Raw genomic sequence first — 17,150 nt, 5'->3', positions numbered from 1 at the left:
AAAACTATCACAGATACCTATTCTACACCAAGAGTCCAAAATCTGATTTGAAACAAATTTACATCACATAAAAATCCAGTCAGTCAAACCTGCTTCACTGAAAATGGATGAACAAAAAGTTAAATTACAATTAACCGATACAATTTAATCCCCTTACTATTATATGCTTGGCTCCAGCTTTGACCTTTAGTATATCAGTTACCAATTTCCAACTCAGACACCAGATGGGAAGAGAACAATAGTTTTACTGTATGAATTCAGTAAGGGAGGAAAGAAAACCTCAGCACGATCAGCTCATTAGTGCATTGCCAATCAAAAGAGTCAACTGATGGGCTCTGAAAGGCTCAGAAGGCTTGTAATGAGATCTCCAGGTCAGTAATAGGTTTCCAGTTCAATTGTGAATCAGACCCCTACCAGCCTAAAGGCTGTTACCCTCCAACAGCTGTTACAGGGGTCAGCGAGCCCTACACAATGGGCTGGGAGTTTCCTGAACCAGGATGCAAAAACAGATGCAGGAGTTACTTAAAAATAATTGGAATTTATGATGATTTACCAAGAGATGTACAACCATCTTACCTCAAGGAACTGCTGGTTTAAGGGATTTTAAAGGTCCCAGTAAATTATCAAATTGTTTTGGCAAGGCATCAGAGGAAGCACCAAATATGGATTGCTATAAACTGCTTTATTTTTTTAAATAAGCTGGTTTAGGTAAAATACATTGTTCTATTTAAAGGCTGAAGTAGCTTTTAGTGCAACATACAGCCAAATAAGGTACTCTAACCCGACATAAAGCACTCTTGCTGGTATAAATTGGAATTACATGCTAAATCTGACCTCTGTTGACAATAAATCTTACATTTGTTGCCTATCAAGGATGAGAAAATTTTTTTGCAGCATCTGCCATACTAAGAGGCTCTGGGCTCAGAGTGGGAAAAGAAACTGTGCCCTTACAATTCAACTCAAACCAGAAGGAAAAAAAGAAGGTCTGTCCTCCTGACAGTTAAATTTGCAGCATTGTGATCCTGGCTCTGTTTTCAATTAGACACAGATTTTGGTGTGATTTTTGCAAGTCACCTACAAACCACAATGCTTTCCACACTGCACAACTGCTATTGAAACAGTGAGGGTGCAACAGGGCACAGGGGACCCCAAACAACCTCAGCTCTCAAAGTCAAGGGCAAAACAGAAGAGGAGGAATTAGGGGAAAGATATAGATGGTTCAAGAGCTTCTCAGTTCTAGCTTCCCCTGCTCAAGTTCCTAGAGATCTTTCAGGTATGCTTTTAAAGATTTCACACCCTTTTGTAATGGCTGAAAATAGTGGCCCACAAAAAGGTATAACTGTACAGCAATCTGCTTTAGTAGCTACATAATTACTTGAATCTCAGAAATAGCTTAGTATTCACTATAACTCAAAGATTACATTGTTTCACTCTCAAAATATTCTGCAGATTGGATTGTCAAGTGTCTCTGCTTCACTAGAAAACTACAGAACCGCTGCTACTTCCCTTTTAAAATTCTGTTTCAGTATTCAAAATACAGCAGTAATTAAAGAGCAAATGGTACGTGCTGCCACTTCATTGCACAGCTCTTCCCTCAGCACTAATTGGATTCATGTCCTAATCCACCTTGAAACAAATAGCCTCAGAAACATGAAACCACATCAGGCAGCCCAGCTTGGCATAAATGAGAGTTCTTAGTAGAAGTTCATCTTACTTCACAGAGTCATGCATCGTCTTACAGATATGCAGGAGAGCATTGAGTATAACGGGATCCTTCGTCGACTCCTGCTGATGCCTAGAAAGTATTTAGAAAAAGTGGTGAAAAATCCTGCTCTGTCAAAACAGACAACAACGACTAGAATAACACCCATTTCATGCATAATTCCAGTCACCAGCACTGTATGACACTGCACAAGTTTTAAGTTCATTTGTGGACCAAGGGAACACCAACAATCACATGGTTAATAGATGTACAATTCCAATAAATGCCAGTCAAGAAATATTATCTTAATATACACAGCTGAAGTGCCAAGCCACAGACTGACTCCTTAATGGACACAGGAAGGCAGACGTGTGATACATGGAGGCAATCTAAGAACATCAAAACAAAACAATCCTGGATTTACCAAGATATAATATAATTCCTCAGCTACTTAGGGACAGACAGGAAGGATCAGTGTCATGTTTAGGTACAGAGCCACATGTGCACTGCAGCTCCACTAAGGTGATTAAGGGGCCACACCATCTCTCATATGAGCAAAGCCCCCGGGGAGAGAAGGATTGGGAGGCTCAGCAGTGAATAGAAATACCTGAACGGAAGGTGAAAATGAGAAAAATGTTTCAAGAAACCTGTTAATTATTTGAAAAGAAAAGGACTGCTTGACTTTCAGAGCAGCTGAATATATTTTCATTTTCTAAGTTCATTTTCAACTGTAGCAGTACTCCATTCTGTGCTGTCACAGCAACTGGAACGTGAAATAAATTTCATAAACCAACAAAGGCAACACAAGAAAAAAAAAAGCTCAGAGAACAACTATTCTGTTAACTCACAGCAAGTCAGCATCAATATAATTACTTCAACTCAGCTTTCTTTGTGAACAGTCAAACAGTCCATCAATAAATAACAAAATTGATACATTTTCTTTTTTCTTTCCCATAGCCTGGAAAACCTTCACAAACTAAATAGCCAATGTACTGACTCCTCTAGCCATCTTTCAATAAGTGTCTCAGCCTCCAGAGTGCATTTCACCTCAGCAGTCCCCACTTACTTAATAAAAGATTCCATAATGCACTTGCAAACCTCCACTCTCACACTTTCCTTCTGGAACATATCCAGAAATGGCAAGAATTTCTCCTGAAAGTACAAATACATAAACAAGTAAAATCAGGTATGTTACTAACAACACACTAAAACAATAAATATTTTGGATAAGTTTTATAAGCACAGTTATTTATGTAAAATTATTTTCATCTTTTTTGAAAACAGTAATTCATCTCAAAGGATGAAAAAGTGGAACAAATGGAAAGGGTCTGCTGGCTGAAAGATGTATCAATTTATTGACTGCACAGATCCAGAAGGGAGCACAAAATACAGAACTGCTTGAAACTAATGTTGCACTTTATTTTTAAAAGCAATTATATGCTTCAAACGCCTTAAGATCATGACACATTCAGACAGCTATGGAAAAAAAAGGTAAGATATTAAAAACAATTAAAACAGTCTACACATCATCAACAATTTTGCATGTATCCAGAGCAAGTTAAGAACGTCTAAGACATTTAAACTCCTTTCAAAGATAAGGGTCTAAGTTGTTAACATACTAAAATACTTCGTTTCTGTATCATCTCAAGAATGTAGTGAGGGTAAGTTTTTCCAAATTATCCAAGCAATTTGTGAACAAGACTTGACTCCAAATCCATAGCATCAGTCTTGAATTCTACACTTCAGATGATTTCTGTACTTTGACACATACTGTGTACTGTCTTTGTTTCTATTTTTCTACCTCATATACAGTCTCTGACCTCTCTGAGTTCCACTTTGTTTCAATGCCAAATGTAAGTGCTATGAGAGAGCATAGCACAGAATCGTATCATATCATATCATATGTTATGTATCATAACACAGAAGCAGCTATCAGCAATTACATTAACACACACACACAAATAAATGGTGTTTTACCTTGCATTGATTGTCACTTATGCAACAGTAAAAAAACAAACTCAGAGAATTTAACAGCCTAATGAAAAGAGCAGAGAAAATTGGAACTGAAATAAGAAGTACTTAAGTAGTAAGCGGCAGAAAGCTCACAAAATATTTCTGCACTTAGCTACTTGATAAAAAATCCTTCCATTCTGTGAACTTGTAAAGAATCTAAATATCCCAGTCAGGTAAATTCTCTTGCAGAAACAGTGCCAAACAGTTCTTCTTAAAAATTTATTAAACAGAATATCACTTACCACTGAAAAAAGCAGAGCAAAGTCATAGATATAGGTAATAACCTTCTGAATAATTGACTGCAGCTAAAAGGAAGAAAAAGGAAAAGTGAAAAAAACCAGGGAAATTATTGTAATATGAGTTAAATTAAGACTATCCACACCAGAGATTGTTCTTCTCTAGTTATTCATAGTAAACTCTTTTGAAAGATGCTTCGAGCATTCGTCAATGTAATTTCTTTCCCCAAAGCAGGACAGACTATGCTGCTCCTACACACTTTTCCAACACACCCTTCAGAACCCATACTGAACAGAGGCTGACCAGCCTGCCCAGGCTTTATTTGCTCTTCACTTCCACAGTTAGGCACATTTTTTTCAATTTAGAGTCTCTATGTCCTCCAGCTCTCTGCACTAAAAAACTCAGCCAAATAAACAATGAAAAAAACCCCAAACCAGTTTGTTAAATCTTCTTTTGTAGGCACTTTTTCTACCCTCCAAGTAACCACAAAAACCTTCTCAACTAATCCATATCTCATTTGAAATTCAGTCTCAAGGACTGGACACAATAATTCACTGAAGTCTTAACAAAGCCAGGTAGAGACAGACTATTTTATGGTTTACTTCTGTTTAAACAGCCTACCAGGATTGCTAATTCCCTTCAGGAAACACCACTGTTGATGTAGGAGTTAACTATTGCTACTTCTAAATACGTAAATCATTCGGGTTTAGCATTTCTCAGAATTAAAAGATTGATGTGCATGGAAAAAAAGGAGGAATAAATCACAGCATTACAGAGTTCCAAGAGGCTTCCCAAATTACAGCTAGTGTCTAAAAATAATTATTTTGTTATAAGAGTTATCAGTAATGTTTAAGAATTAATTCCATTTAAGAAGATGCACATCAGATTTTTACAGATTTGGCAAAATAAGTTCTTTACCTGTGGGTAAGCATCTTCAAATGCTCGATCAGGAGTCATGTGTTTGATAACATCAGCCAGAACTGTATTGACCTCTCGCTTCTGTGTAGCAAAAAACAAGGTTACAAAATACAGGAACGAAACTGGCAAACAAATCAAGTCACTAAACACCACTTGAGTAGGATCATTTACTTCCATTTGCCAAAGCATCAGCTTTTTACGGAGCTCTCGTTAAGCCAAGAACTTTAGCCATAGCTCCAGTAAATCCTTCCTTAACCTGGTCCATCTGCCATTAAAACAAAAGGATAAGAAACATTCAGGGCTGTGAGGTGGTAAAGCTTCAAAGCTGCATCGTTTGTCCTCATTCATCTTTCATGAAAGGAAACGCAATTTTTCATTCCTACACACTTACACTGAATAGTTAAAGCCTTTCCATCTTTAATACCAAACTGCTTTAATACCAAACTACAGCCACTTAGTCTGTATCAGAAAAATTCAAAGGAAACAAAGTAATTTTCACCTACCGTAAAATGTCTGCAGGTATACTCCACCCACACTTCAGCACAGTTGATATAATCCTAGAAATACACGTGTCTTATGATTACCAATATTTGCAGGAGACTGTGAAAAATACACTTGCAAAAATTACACTTAAAAGAAGTAACTCCTGAGCATGCATGCAGCCCTAAAGATCTAGAACTCAAAAGCTACATTTGTGTAATAATGTTATGTAAAATTAAATTATGCTTCAGCAAAAATAAGAAAAGCAGGGATGATCTAAACATATGACCGGCGATAACATTTTTTTTGCAGCTGTGTGTATTTAGAAAAGGTAAACAACGCCATGCTAAGCACATGCTTACTGAACAACCTGCTACAACTTTGCTCTAAACACAGAATCAGTAGTAAACAGAATGGACAGTAACTCACCTGTGAGTTCTTCAGCTTTGTAATCACCTTCCAGGCTTCATTTAATATTTGAAGACGATCATTTTCAGGAGGATCAGCCAACGCCAAGTTTAAGCCCAGAGAGCGAAAGAGGAGATGCTGAAAGTTAATGAGAAATTTTTAATTAAAAGCAGATAATGCATGTCCATCTGAGACTGGTCTGGCAGGTACAGTGTGCAGAAAGATTTTCAGATCAAATCACTTGAATAATTTTTTTCGAGTGAATATGCAAGTTATGTCAACAACTAAGAGCATAAAGACCTCTGTCAAAGAAAAGGAATCATTACAAATTACATACAAAATGTTACCTTTGGGAATCCAGACTCATCACACTCTTTAATCATGCCAATGAAGTCCATTGATCTCGCAGCAATAAACTCTGCTCTGAACGCTGACATTACCGAATTCAACAGCAAAGCACTGCAATGAACACAACACAGATCAATGCAGCTCAGCAGCAACTCAGATTTGGTAGTCCCTGCATTTACATTAATCTGTATTTCTTAGACTAACAACTGTCCAGCATCTATTATAAATTTTTTAAAAAGCAAGAGAATAAGGAAGAAAAGACTCTCACACAAATCGAGCTTGCTTTGATGAGGATTAAAAATGCATAAGCAAAACAAGAAAACATGAAGCCACCAGATAAGGAAAAGGTAACCCAGCCTGTAGAATACTTCTTCCACACAGGTGTTTGTGAAACCCTCATTTTAGCAGCAATTTACTAGAAATATCAAGCAAACCAGGAGTAGCTGACATTTAGAAACTTACTCTCTGTTCAACTACAGTTCAGAAGAATACTTAGGGAGGGCAAATCCCTGTTGAAACTTTTCTTAATTAATTATATTAATATAATATGTATTTTATATATATATATATATATATATGCATTATAAAAGCCACATTTCTAGCAGCTGCATTGTTAGGATTAAAATAAACCCAAAGTCATGGTCATGGGATAACTGGCAATGACATTTAGACATTTATGATTAACCATTCAGACAGGCATTTGTGTTGTATCAAACCGAAGTCACAGTGGAAGAGTGAACTCACTGCACCACTGTAAGATCCAGTTTACTCAGCCATGAGTTAGCTCAAGAAGCTGCCTCATAAAACACTGTGCCCTTCACTAGTCTGAAACAGACAGTTTGAACACAGGGCAGTTTACCTTGAGGGAAATTCTATGTGCTTAAAATAGCCCAGCAGCTTCAGTCCTTCTGCCTGAGCCTTAGTGGTCCCATCACAATTTGACTGGAATTTGCATTTCATCATTAGACAAGCACTTCCAGTTCACTAGGCCTGTGCTTTGCAATACAGAGAGCAGGCTGTCACTTTTCACTTAGATGGCTGCAAAGTAGCTCATGGAACACACTGAGATTATTGAAAGATTTATACACTGATGCCTCTTGCTTTGTAGTATCTTGACAGTCATGAGAAGACACAAAAACACCGAACTCCACTTTGAAAGAGGACTACTGTTTTAAACTGGATTACTCAACTTCCCAATAAAAAAGACATGTCCCAAAAACATTTCTTTTAAAAGAGCCCTCATTATACTCAACATCTTATCCTTCCTTCAAAGAGCAAAGAGGAAGAAAGAGGAGGAATCTAGCCCATCTTTACAGTGAAAAATGCTAAAAGTTGATTTTAAAATAAGTTCCACAAAACAAATCAACACCTATACAAAACTGTTTGTACATCAGAGGATGTGGATTATTTTTATGTGTACTATTCACTCTGATACAATACCATTTTCACAGCATGTTTTTTAAATCATGCTTTCCTCACACTCCTTAGCTCAGTCACAGAACGCTGGCATTCCTCAGCTAAGTGATTAACATATTTTAGTTCCTCAGCTGCTGCAGAATTGGACTGTGCAAAGCACATGAGAAAAACAATAGATAGTTGAAAACTTTTACAGATCTCAGCCAAACTACCCAATAAAATGAACAGAGAGGAGCCCATCAGCAGGCCAGATTGCAATCACAAAACCCAGAAAGTACATTCAACTTTCAGACCAGACCATCTTCCTGAACTGAAGGGGATTACCCTGCACACAGACTTCTAGGAGACGTTTGAGGTACCAATTTTAATGTTGAAAAAAGCAAATCCCCTAAGTATTACCACCTTCCAAAGGCTGCCAGCTGCTTTACAACTTCCCTTTCTGAATGCATGTATGGCATGACTGTAGCTAGTGGAGGATAGAGGGAAGGAAGGGGAGGAAAACCCAGAAAAATGAAGCAAAACCAGGAATCAGAGACATGGCTGATGGAGAACACATTACATGTCCTAAGCTTTGGCTTAGGAGCCAAAATGCAGCAACCAAGTTAAACTAACTAACTTTGGCTTGACAAGTAATCCACTGTATTTTAGAATTCATCTCTGGAAAAGAGATGTTCAATCATGATTTAGTAAGCTACTGGGAGAATGAAAGCTACACTATGCATCCAAGCTGCTTCCAAAAGAGGGAGAGAGAACATTACTCCAGGGACTCACGGGTACTCATTACAGACTCCTGTCTTCTACACTCTGCAACACTTACTTGTTCCCCAATTTTTTGCATCTCTCCATCATCTCAGTAAGCAGAACCTGGAAAAATTACTTATTAAAATTAGTGAATAGAGACTTTGCAAATATAGTCTGCTTTAATTGCTGTACTGAAATCTACTAAAAGCTGTTTTAATTACCTCTCCAACACATTCCAATACTCCTGTGTTATCCTATATTTACAGCACAAGAAAACAATGGTGTAGCACAACATAAAACACATCCTCTGGAACAGACACAGTGGCATTTCAATCAAAACCACCATTTTATGGAAGCCAAATCTGCAATCCTTCATCCATGCCATTACTCCAGGTAATCACTATTTGCCAGCCAGGTCAGTTATCTCTGGCAGGAGAGGTGAAAATTCTGCCAGACTGCAAACCATACTGACAGATTAAAACAGCCTGTTCACTATGTTAAGCTACAGGTTACTCAAATCATTTTTATATCTGTATGACAGAAGAAACTGATGAATTCAGGAAATAAAGACTAAACTAGCTAAAGGACAGCAAGAAACAAACAGGAATACTGCCTATGAACTTGAAGCAGTCACACTTGAGCTTTGTGGAAGCAAACATTCTTCCTGTACAGAAGAGAACATCAGACAGTCCTATGTAGGCTCTTTACACTCGAGAACTGACTGAGGAGTGGTTTTTTAGCTTGCAAAATTAACTCTTCACCACAACACTTGCTTTAGTACTGAGCATTACCACGTTCACTTACATCGGGGGCATGGTAGGCAATACACTGCAAAATCCAGTCTATAGCAGGAGAATACAGGGTCAAATACAAAGGGATCTCCACACATTGCACCACCAGCTGGTTCTGAACCGTATCCCCGTGGATCTGTTGAAATAAGAGACAAAAATATGTTGCTGTGAAAAGGCATTTAATGGGAGATATGATAAACTGAATAAAGTTTGTATATGAACAGAAACAACAACAGACAGTATCACAAAGGTACAGATATTCTGAAACATTCCTTGCAAGCTGGGGGAAAAAATATCAAGCTCCTAACATATATTATTCAAGTCTGGAAACATGCTGAATAAAGCAGTTTCAACTTATCAGAATGTATGTAAAATTTCCCATACTATATCTGGATACAGGAACACCCCTAAATCTAGATTTGAGAACTTCTAAGTTTTTTTAAAAGTATGTGGCAGTTGATTAAGGAATGTATTTATCTGATTTTGCAAATAAAACGCTTATTTGCTTACTTGTTTAAATGTTAGAAGGAAGTCAAAAAAATTCTTGTTCAGGCTTTCTTTGAGTTGTGGTGCCACTTCCATCCCAACCTGTATTAAAAGAAAAAGATTTTATCAGCATCTATCAATTCTCCTTCAGACTGAGACAAAAACGCATTTGCTGAAGGACTACACCCAAGTTACACACATCAAATCAACCAACAGCATTGAATCACATGCTTTTGACTGATTATTTCCTTGCTTACTATTATGGTCATGTCCACTAACAACTACCCTGAGGCAGTTACAGCTGTATTTGAACACGATCCTAACATCAGCTCCAAGTATCTGTAAGCAGTGAGGAAATCAGTGTCTACTCCAGTGCACTGCAACAGCCTACAGCAGCACATAAAATCATTCTTACTTATTACAAACACTTAAAGAGAGATTACCCATTCTTAAAACAGAAATTACTTTTTGTTTGTTTGTTGGAAGGAAGGGACAGGCTGCTGACTATTTGAGATAAAAGCAGTGACAACACTGGCTGCAGTAAATCTTTGATACAGATCAGAGGAGGTAAATGACAGCCTACCCTGCAAAGGTATGCTCTGGCATAGACTGCAACCAGTGGATCTCCAATTCCTCTAATCATAGATGTTAACCGTGGGAGACATTCCGAAATCCCCCTGTTTTCATCAGAAATGAAAATGAGCTTCAATAGTCAATAACAGAATTACATCACCTACTGAATAACTGAAAATACTGAAGATAACTTCAGTAGCTGCCTTGTAGACTAACAACTGAGCATGAGTTATAGAAATATCTATCAAAGAAAAAGAATACCAGCACAAAAATTTATTTTATAAGTAAAATTTTATGTGTACAGTAATACATATCCTATATTCAAATAGCAATAGTTGCTATTCAGAGCCAGACAAATAAAACCAAAAAACTCCCCCTCTAGCTTGGAGAGCAGCAGAGCTATGGAAAAGCTGTGACTCAATGTAAGGAAAGCAGATGCTTAAAGCAGAACTGGCAGAAGTCCTTCCATGTCTCATTTTCCCATAGGTCCTTTTGGACAGAGCTGTACTAGTGCCTGGATATGAGGCCCACTAATTCCAGTAAAAGAACTGCTTTTTAGGGATAATAAAGTTGTCACCAGAGTAGCAATTTGGCTTCCAATGCTCATTTCAAAATATAACTGAAGAAAGTCAATTACAAAGGAAGGAACATTTTCTGCTCAGCAGCTGGCACTGTTTGGCAACACATTAAACTTACACCAGGGTTTTCAATAGATGGTGGTTCATTGCTCCTCAAATACTTCTCCAACTCTCTCTCCCAATCTGACATCAATATTTTCCTTTCCTTTTTCTATCCTTTTTCCCACACTCCTTATGTCATCAATCTTCCTTCCCCCTCCACCATCACAAACCATTGGTTTCCAGTCTGCATTGGGATTTGTGACAACTGATATCACAACTGTACATATATTTGAGAACTGAGAGCACTATTGTATTTCAGAGTGTATCACAGTTCACCTTTACTTTTTTCATGGTATTTTCATTAAAAATTCCAAAACCTCTCTGTACTCCTTCTCAGTTCTACTAAGACCCTACCCACCATTAATCACAGAACTCTCATGCTTAATTCCTTGAAATAGTTCCTAAGTCTTCCCATTCACTTCCTTTCCACATTTAACATTATTCTTACGTTTTGGATAGGAACTTATTGCACTTCAGTATTGCTGCTTCCACATAACTAAATTGAAGCCAAGTTAAGGAACAAAACTAATACTCACACCATTGAAAAACCTGAAGCAAACATATACCAAATGCATATTGAACAAACTATTTTAAGGCCTTCTGTAATTAATGTCACTACACTTTGTTGATTTTTACAATTTATCTACAAGATTTTGTTTCAAAATTTTTCATGCATCATCTCTACTTTGGCACTGCCAAACTGCTCCGAGCCAATAATTAAACATTCAGTTTACTGTGCAACATGACTCAAAAGTACATTCAAAACATACAGCCTGAAACAAACAAAACAAAGCCAGTATAAACATCAGATCCTGTGGGTTTTACTGAAACAAACATGTTCACTTTTGGAAAAATCTACAAAAAACCTGCAGACACACTCTGAGGGTCTCATCTGACAAGGATACAATCTGGGAATGAGTTCTCTGATTGAAGCAATCTTGAAAAACCAGTTTAAGCAAGTTTCTTTCGCCGTATCATTAACACTCTCTGGAGAAAAGTTATCTGGGAAAAAAACAACCCAGAAACAGTTACATTCTTTCTGGAAACAAGTTACTTTTCATTCTAGGTTTAAAACTGTATTCTCTTTCCATTCATCAAGAAATTAAATGCACAATAATAAACTAGGCAATAAATTTGCTTCTCAGCTCTCTTGAGCAGCAGAGCTGAGTACATAACAAGAAAAGGTAACAGTTTTGTAGTAAATAACATTTCAGAACCTGAATTCAAGCACTCAGAGCTCATCTCAGAGCTGCTACTGAGAAATCCAACCTCTGCCTCTGCTCTTCCAAAAGCAGAAATCGTAAAAAAAGAAAATACAGGGAATCTGTAACAAACACATGTATATAAATCTATAATGACTAGAGAACATACAAAAGAGATTTTTAAGCACTCAAATTCTTTACTTTAAAGGGCCAATACAAATTTTAAATAATACTATTGCAACACAGACAGAAACCTTGTTTCTGTACACTGAACATTGAACACATCCTATTATAAACTCCTTGTGAAACCATTTAAAATACCAGTGCTCTCCCACTCCTGCCCCCAGAAGGTGAGAAGCTCCACAGGAGAGTTTCCAACTTCCAGCACAAGAGAAGCCACATTAGAACTTCCTGCACTCAGTCAGTATCTTTCTCATCTAGGACCTCAGGAGTTCTCACTGAACTTTGTTTCCCTTGGTTCCCAAAGGACAGGCTCAGAGGTTGGGCCTGAAATGCCCAAAGGTTCACACGCACAGTCAGCACAGCACAGATTTTCCTTCTCCCTCCCACTTTCAGAGCTGCTTGGGAAGTTCCCACCAGCAATGCCTCTGGCAGCTGTACAGCTGCAGCAGGAGCTCAGCTCTCCAGAACAGAGGTAACTGGGCCCAGAAATTGTGATGTGCTGTGGGAACTGTCTGCCTTCATTAATGCCTGTAAGAGCAGTTTGTCAGATCTGCAACAACCAAATTTGTCTTAATTATTTTCTCTAAGTTTATTTCAAATTTCAGTATTTGTTGGTTTCAAGTTTATGGCTCCAATCCTATGGACTTAACTGCAAACTAATGGTACTGTACCACTGCCAACTACAGAATGCTTCATCTTGCAAGGATGTGCACTTAATGCACTCCAAATTGCAAGGAAATGCCTGCATTTTCCATGGAATGCTTCAACATCTTGCTAAAGAGGTTCTTTCACATTCATTTGTACTGTAAATGTCAAATTATATTTTTACATTGTGTTGGAACTTCAACTGAAAAAATAAAAAGGGCCCAAGTTAGAAAGATTATTCTAGAAGCAGCCTGCTGCTACTTCCAAAATTCCTCCTTAATCAAAACAAAACTATCAAGTTTCCAGCATAGCAACAAAAACATCTATTTACCAAAAACTGAGACTCTTGGCTTTGTTACATTTCTATCATTAACTTTAAGCTACTAAACTGTAATACTTTCAGAAGAGAGCATATGCTAAGAAAAAAGGAAAAGAAGTCTCTTTCATCTAATTTGGCCATTCCTGTTTAATTCTCTCTCCCCGTAATAAACTCTGTATTAGAGAACTTACACATGATTCCTTGTGATTTCAAATGTCAGGAAGACCCAGTTTACATTTAGTAACAGCAGAGCCACAAGCACATTTTATTATAACTTAGGTATATCCTTCACAATTGAAATGTAAACTTGCATGAGCATTGTGAATAGTGGAAGCTGTAAGCAATGGATTTTACTCTGTTAAAAACTAAAAACTTCTAGATTGAAATGAGACATTTTTCTGTAGGAGACAGAGTAGCAAGGGTTTAACCTTCCTCAAGTTTGGATATGATTTTTTTCTGGAGTGGAAACAAACACAAAGTTACCTGGCAGAGAGACTCGGTTATCCACGCACATTGACAGAATTCTTTCATACACGAGTTTCCCTGGTTAAAAAAAAGAATAATAATAATCATAACAAATTAACAAACTGTAAAACAGAAAACGTTGGTACAAAGGTTCTCTTTCCAACACACAATGAAATTAGCTGGAAAAAACTTCCTAGAACGCTGACATTTTGCTGCCCTCTAGTGAGGCTGAAATGTTCAGTGTGATTTAGCACAATAAAAAAATTCTCTGGCTCCGTTAAGTGCCGAGGTAACACACAGGTCAGATTTCTCCCAGGCCAGGAAAGGACAGCTGGTGGCCTGACTTTGCTGAGTTTGGATATTGTGTTATCTCCAGCAGCTTTCAGCAAGTAGGAAGGAGCACAAAAAGGAAGCACAACCTGAAAAAACAATTAGATCTCTGTCGTAGCATATCCTGCTGGCACCAAAATACCCTTCAACTCTGAATGCCATTGTAAATCTTTTCCATAACATGGCACAAAAACAAGAGAGTCACATGAAGTGGATGACAATTTCACTTACAAGTTTAAAAATATATTAAAAAGATCAGTAACAACATTTGGATCACTTCACAGTCCCTATTCAGCTAAAGAAAACTTTCTGACTTCTATTCTTCAAATACAAAAATAATGAAAGATTGAGTCAAAAGGCTGCAAAAATCCAAAATACTTTTATAATAACAGCGTGTTTTAAATTTCAAAATGGAGAGATCATGATTTTTCCTAACATTTTGTTCTAGATATTCATTAATACATAAAGCACAGAACCACAAAATGAAATATTTTTATCTTAAAGGCTTTGCTCTTAGGAGTTTTTTGACAATTATATACCATGTTTACCACCAGTGTCCAAATGTTTATGTTGGAAATACTCCATGTTAAAACTACAAGTCGTTTCAGCCCTTTCTGGATAACTTTGATGCTTTCTAATGTTACAAAAAAATTAATCTTATTAACAATTGTGTACTAAGTCTGGCACAGTAGATACTTACCGAAAGTATCAAGGATATCTGTAATTAAAACAAATTTACTTGGATAAAACTGGATTACAGTTGTGTCTGAAAGAAGCTTAGAACACTAGGAGAAAAAAAAACAAATAAACATTTTTAGAGGTCAATGCAAGTTTGTGTTTTTACTCCAGAAACACTGGAATGGATGAATATCCACAGATGGAAAGGGCCAATATGAACTATGAAGCCAAAAGCACAAGGACATCTAACATAACACACCATGGTGCTTGTTGTAATTTTCAGGATATTCTTCATTTCCAGAACTAGTCACAGGCTTGGTTTTCCTTTATACAGGGTAAGCTACAACGCAGAGTTTCAGCTGACCATGCAGATCTCTGCTTTTGTTCAGACAAGACAAATTCTCTCCCAGACAAAGCATTAAAAGGCAGTTCTTCTCTAAAATAACATTTTTAAGGGTGTTGTTCAGTTTTACACCATCTCTCTAAGCATCCATATCAAACACAAAATTTAATATAGACTAAATTAAGAAACAATTTTCCAAGTGTAGTTAATGAGCTTTCCAACCCATTTCTGCAGCTCACATAAGTAGTTCAAGCATTCTGGAAACAGACTGAGCCACAGTCAGCTCCAGGGAGGACTCTGCAATCAATCCTCACCTACTGGGACCCAGCCTGATCATGGCACTTGGACTACAATGATGGCTGGTAAAAAGTCACATTTGAAAATGCATTACCCAGTTAGTTCTACTCTCATTGGAGCTTCTACCAATAGAAAACAGGCAAATGACTGACTAGGGAGAGAATTCCACCTCCTCCTTGCTTACGCCAAACGTGGCCTCTGGCCCCGAGTCTTCTCTGGTCTCTAAGACTCACAATATTCTCTATCAGCTCCATCCCTCCCCTCTCCTTCACCAGGAGACAGTTCTTCAATCTCAGAGGAATAAATAAAGTTAAAGCTTTTGTTATGTTTCAAAAATACAGGAAGCAATCCAATACCTCACAAGACTGCCCTGTTTAAAGAAGGAAATCATAACATTTGAACATGCTTAAACCAGGGGCACACTTAGTCTTTTTGCTTTATTCAGCAGGGCAACTTGAAGAGTGCACCAGAGAGACAGGTGAGAGCACTCACATCCTACAACCAGCAGAATCTTCCCTGCTGCGTGGCAAGTCTGTCACCTTCAAAGAAAGGCAACTCAGTAGCTGTTTAGGACCTACACGTACCATGAACACTTAATTACCACTTTTCTTAGAGCTCACATACATAATCAACTTACTTCAGCTTACTCTAAGCAGCTTAACATACTCCATCTTGACAAGTAAAGTATCTTGCAAAAAGGCACTTGAGGAATCATAGAATCACAGAATCGTTTAGGTTGGAAAAGACCTTCATGATCGTTGAGTCCAACCTTTAATCCAGCATGCCAAGATCACCAGTAAAAAATATGCCCAAGTGCCACATCTACACATCTTTTAAATACCTCCAAGGACGCTGATGCCACCACTGCCCTGGGCAGACTGGTGCAATGCTGGAGAACCCTTTTGGTGAAGAAATCTTCCTAACCAGATGCCAAACTCACTCCTCCTACTGCACACTAACCAGTCTATAATAATAATGACAGACTGTGTATACAACCACAGCCTGATGTCAAGAGAACTGCTCAGTTCTTTTAGAGGATACAGCACTCTGAAGGAAGAACCACAGCAAGTAAAGTTCAGTGAGGTTTCTACCCTATCCTGCTTTATAACTATAGAATTATTATCCTTCATAAAACTTTTTAAATTCATTAGTTACCCAAGTACCTATTTCATTCTTAGTCAGTCTTTCAATTAGTGATGACTATCTGCAGCACTAAGTGCTAAGTGAACAACACTTCAGCATAGATGAACATATTCAACTTTGGTACCACTTTCCTAAAAGGAAGCACTGAATCTCATGTTAGAAACTGTATTATTTCAAAATTGTTTGTGAACCATTTGCAAAAGAACCTATGAAAGCATCAATGCATAGATTATCACTGCATATCACACATATATATATATGTTTACACACATATTAAAGCACTGTAAGTACAGTACATCCCTGCTCCTTTTCTTCTCATCCAAAGACTATATTCAAACTTCACAATCCTATATATGGATCTTTTTAAAAATAACAATAACAGTGCTGATTTCATAGTATTACAAAAGAACATTAGTCACCCTAGGTCACATATAATTGTTTGATCTCACTTCATTAATGTTTCATTTCCATTTTTCCTTTATTTTCCTTTCCACAATTTAAGATGAAATTACTTCAAGCAGTTTTCACAAGAGTATCCAGAATGACCAAAAAAAATCCTGACTTTATATAACCCCACTGGATGACTACGAGCATTACATCAGTTTTACAGCTTTTAAGGATGTCATTATCTCATCTGTCCTCTGCTGCACTCTGCCTCTGGCCTTTTTTAAAGGCCAAGCCAAACAAAAGAGCATTTAACTGTCCTATTTCCCCTTGCCCTCCTCAAAGCGCATCACCCCAAATGACCCAAA

At 37.5% G+C, this 17,150-nt stretch overlaps 1 protein-coding gene across 2 annotated transcripts in view; it reads right to left on the bottom strand.

The window, feature by feature from the left end:
- The window catches only part of VPS35L (VPS35 endosomal protein sorting factor like), a 46,912-nt gene that overhangs the window by 22,493 nt on the left and 7,269 nt on the right, over positions 1-17,150 (bottom strand). For both annotated transcript variants that reach the window (XM_048321045.1, XM_048321044.1), the window contains exons 8-22: positions 14,638-14,722; positions 13,626-13,685; positions 11,699-11,795; positions 11,242-11,289; positions 10,124-10,217; positions 9,565-9,642; positions 9,068-9,190; positions 8,340-8,386; positions 6,106-6,217; positions 5,780-5,896; positions 5,374-5,427; positions 4,871-4,951; positions 3,958-4,020; positions 2,769-2,854; positions 1,715-1,795 (exon numbers count right to left, since the gene is read on the bottom strand). In XM_048321045.1, the coding sequence (XP_048177002.1) occupies positions 1,715-1,795; positions 2,769-2,854; positions 3,958-4,020; positions 4,871-4,951; positions 5,374-5,427; positions 5,780-5,896; positions 6,106-6,217; positions 8,340-8,386; positions 9,068-9,190; positions 9,565-9,642; positions 10,124-10,217; positions 11,242-11,289; positions 11,699-11,795; positions 13,626-13,685; positions 14,638-14,722 (1,226 nt within the window). The remainder of the gene's footprint in view (positions 1-1,714; positions 1,796-2,768; positions 2,855-3,957; positions 4,021-4,870; positions 4,952-5,373; positions 5,428-5,779; positions 5,897-6,105; positions 6,218-8,339; positions 8,387-9,067; positions 9,191-9,564; positions 9,643-10,123; positions 10,218-11,241; positions 11,290-11,698; positions 11,796-13,625; positions 13,686-14,637; positions 14,723-17,150) is intronic.

The sequence above is a fragment of the Corvus hawaiiensis genome, chromosome 16 (genome assembly GCF_020740725.1).
Source record: "Corvus hawaiiensis isolate bCorHaw1 chromosome 16, bCorHaw1.pri.cur, whole genome shotgun sequence".
Classification (NCBI taxonomy): Eukaryota; Metazoa; Chordata; class Aves; order Passeriformes; family Corvidae; genus Corvus; species Corvus hawaiiensis.
Note: the sequence above shows the minus strand (reverse complement) of the source record. Positions and strands in the feature narration are given on the sequence as shown.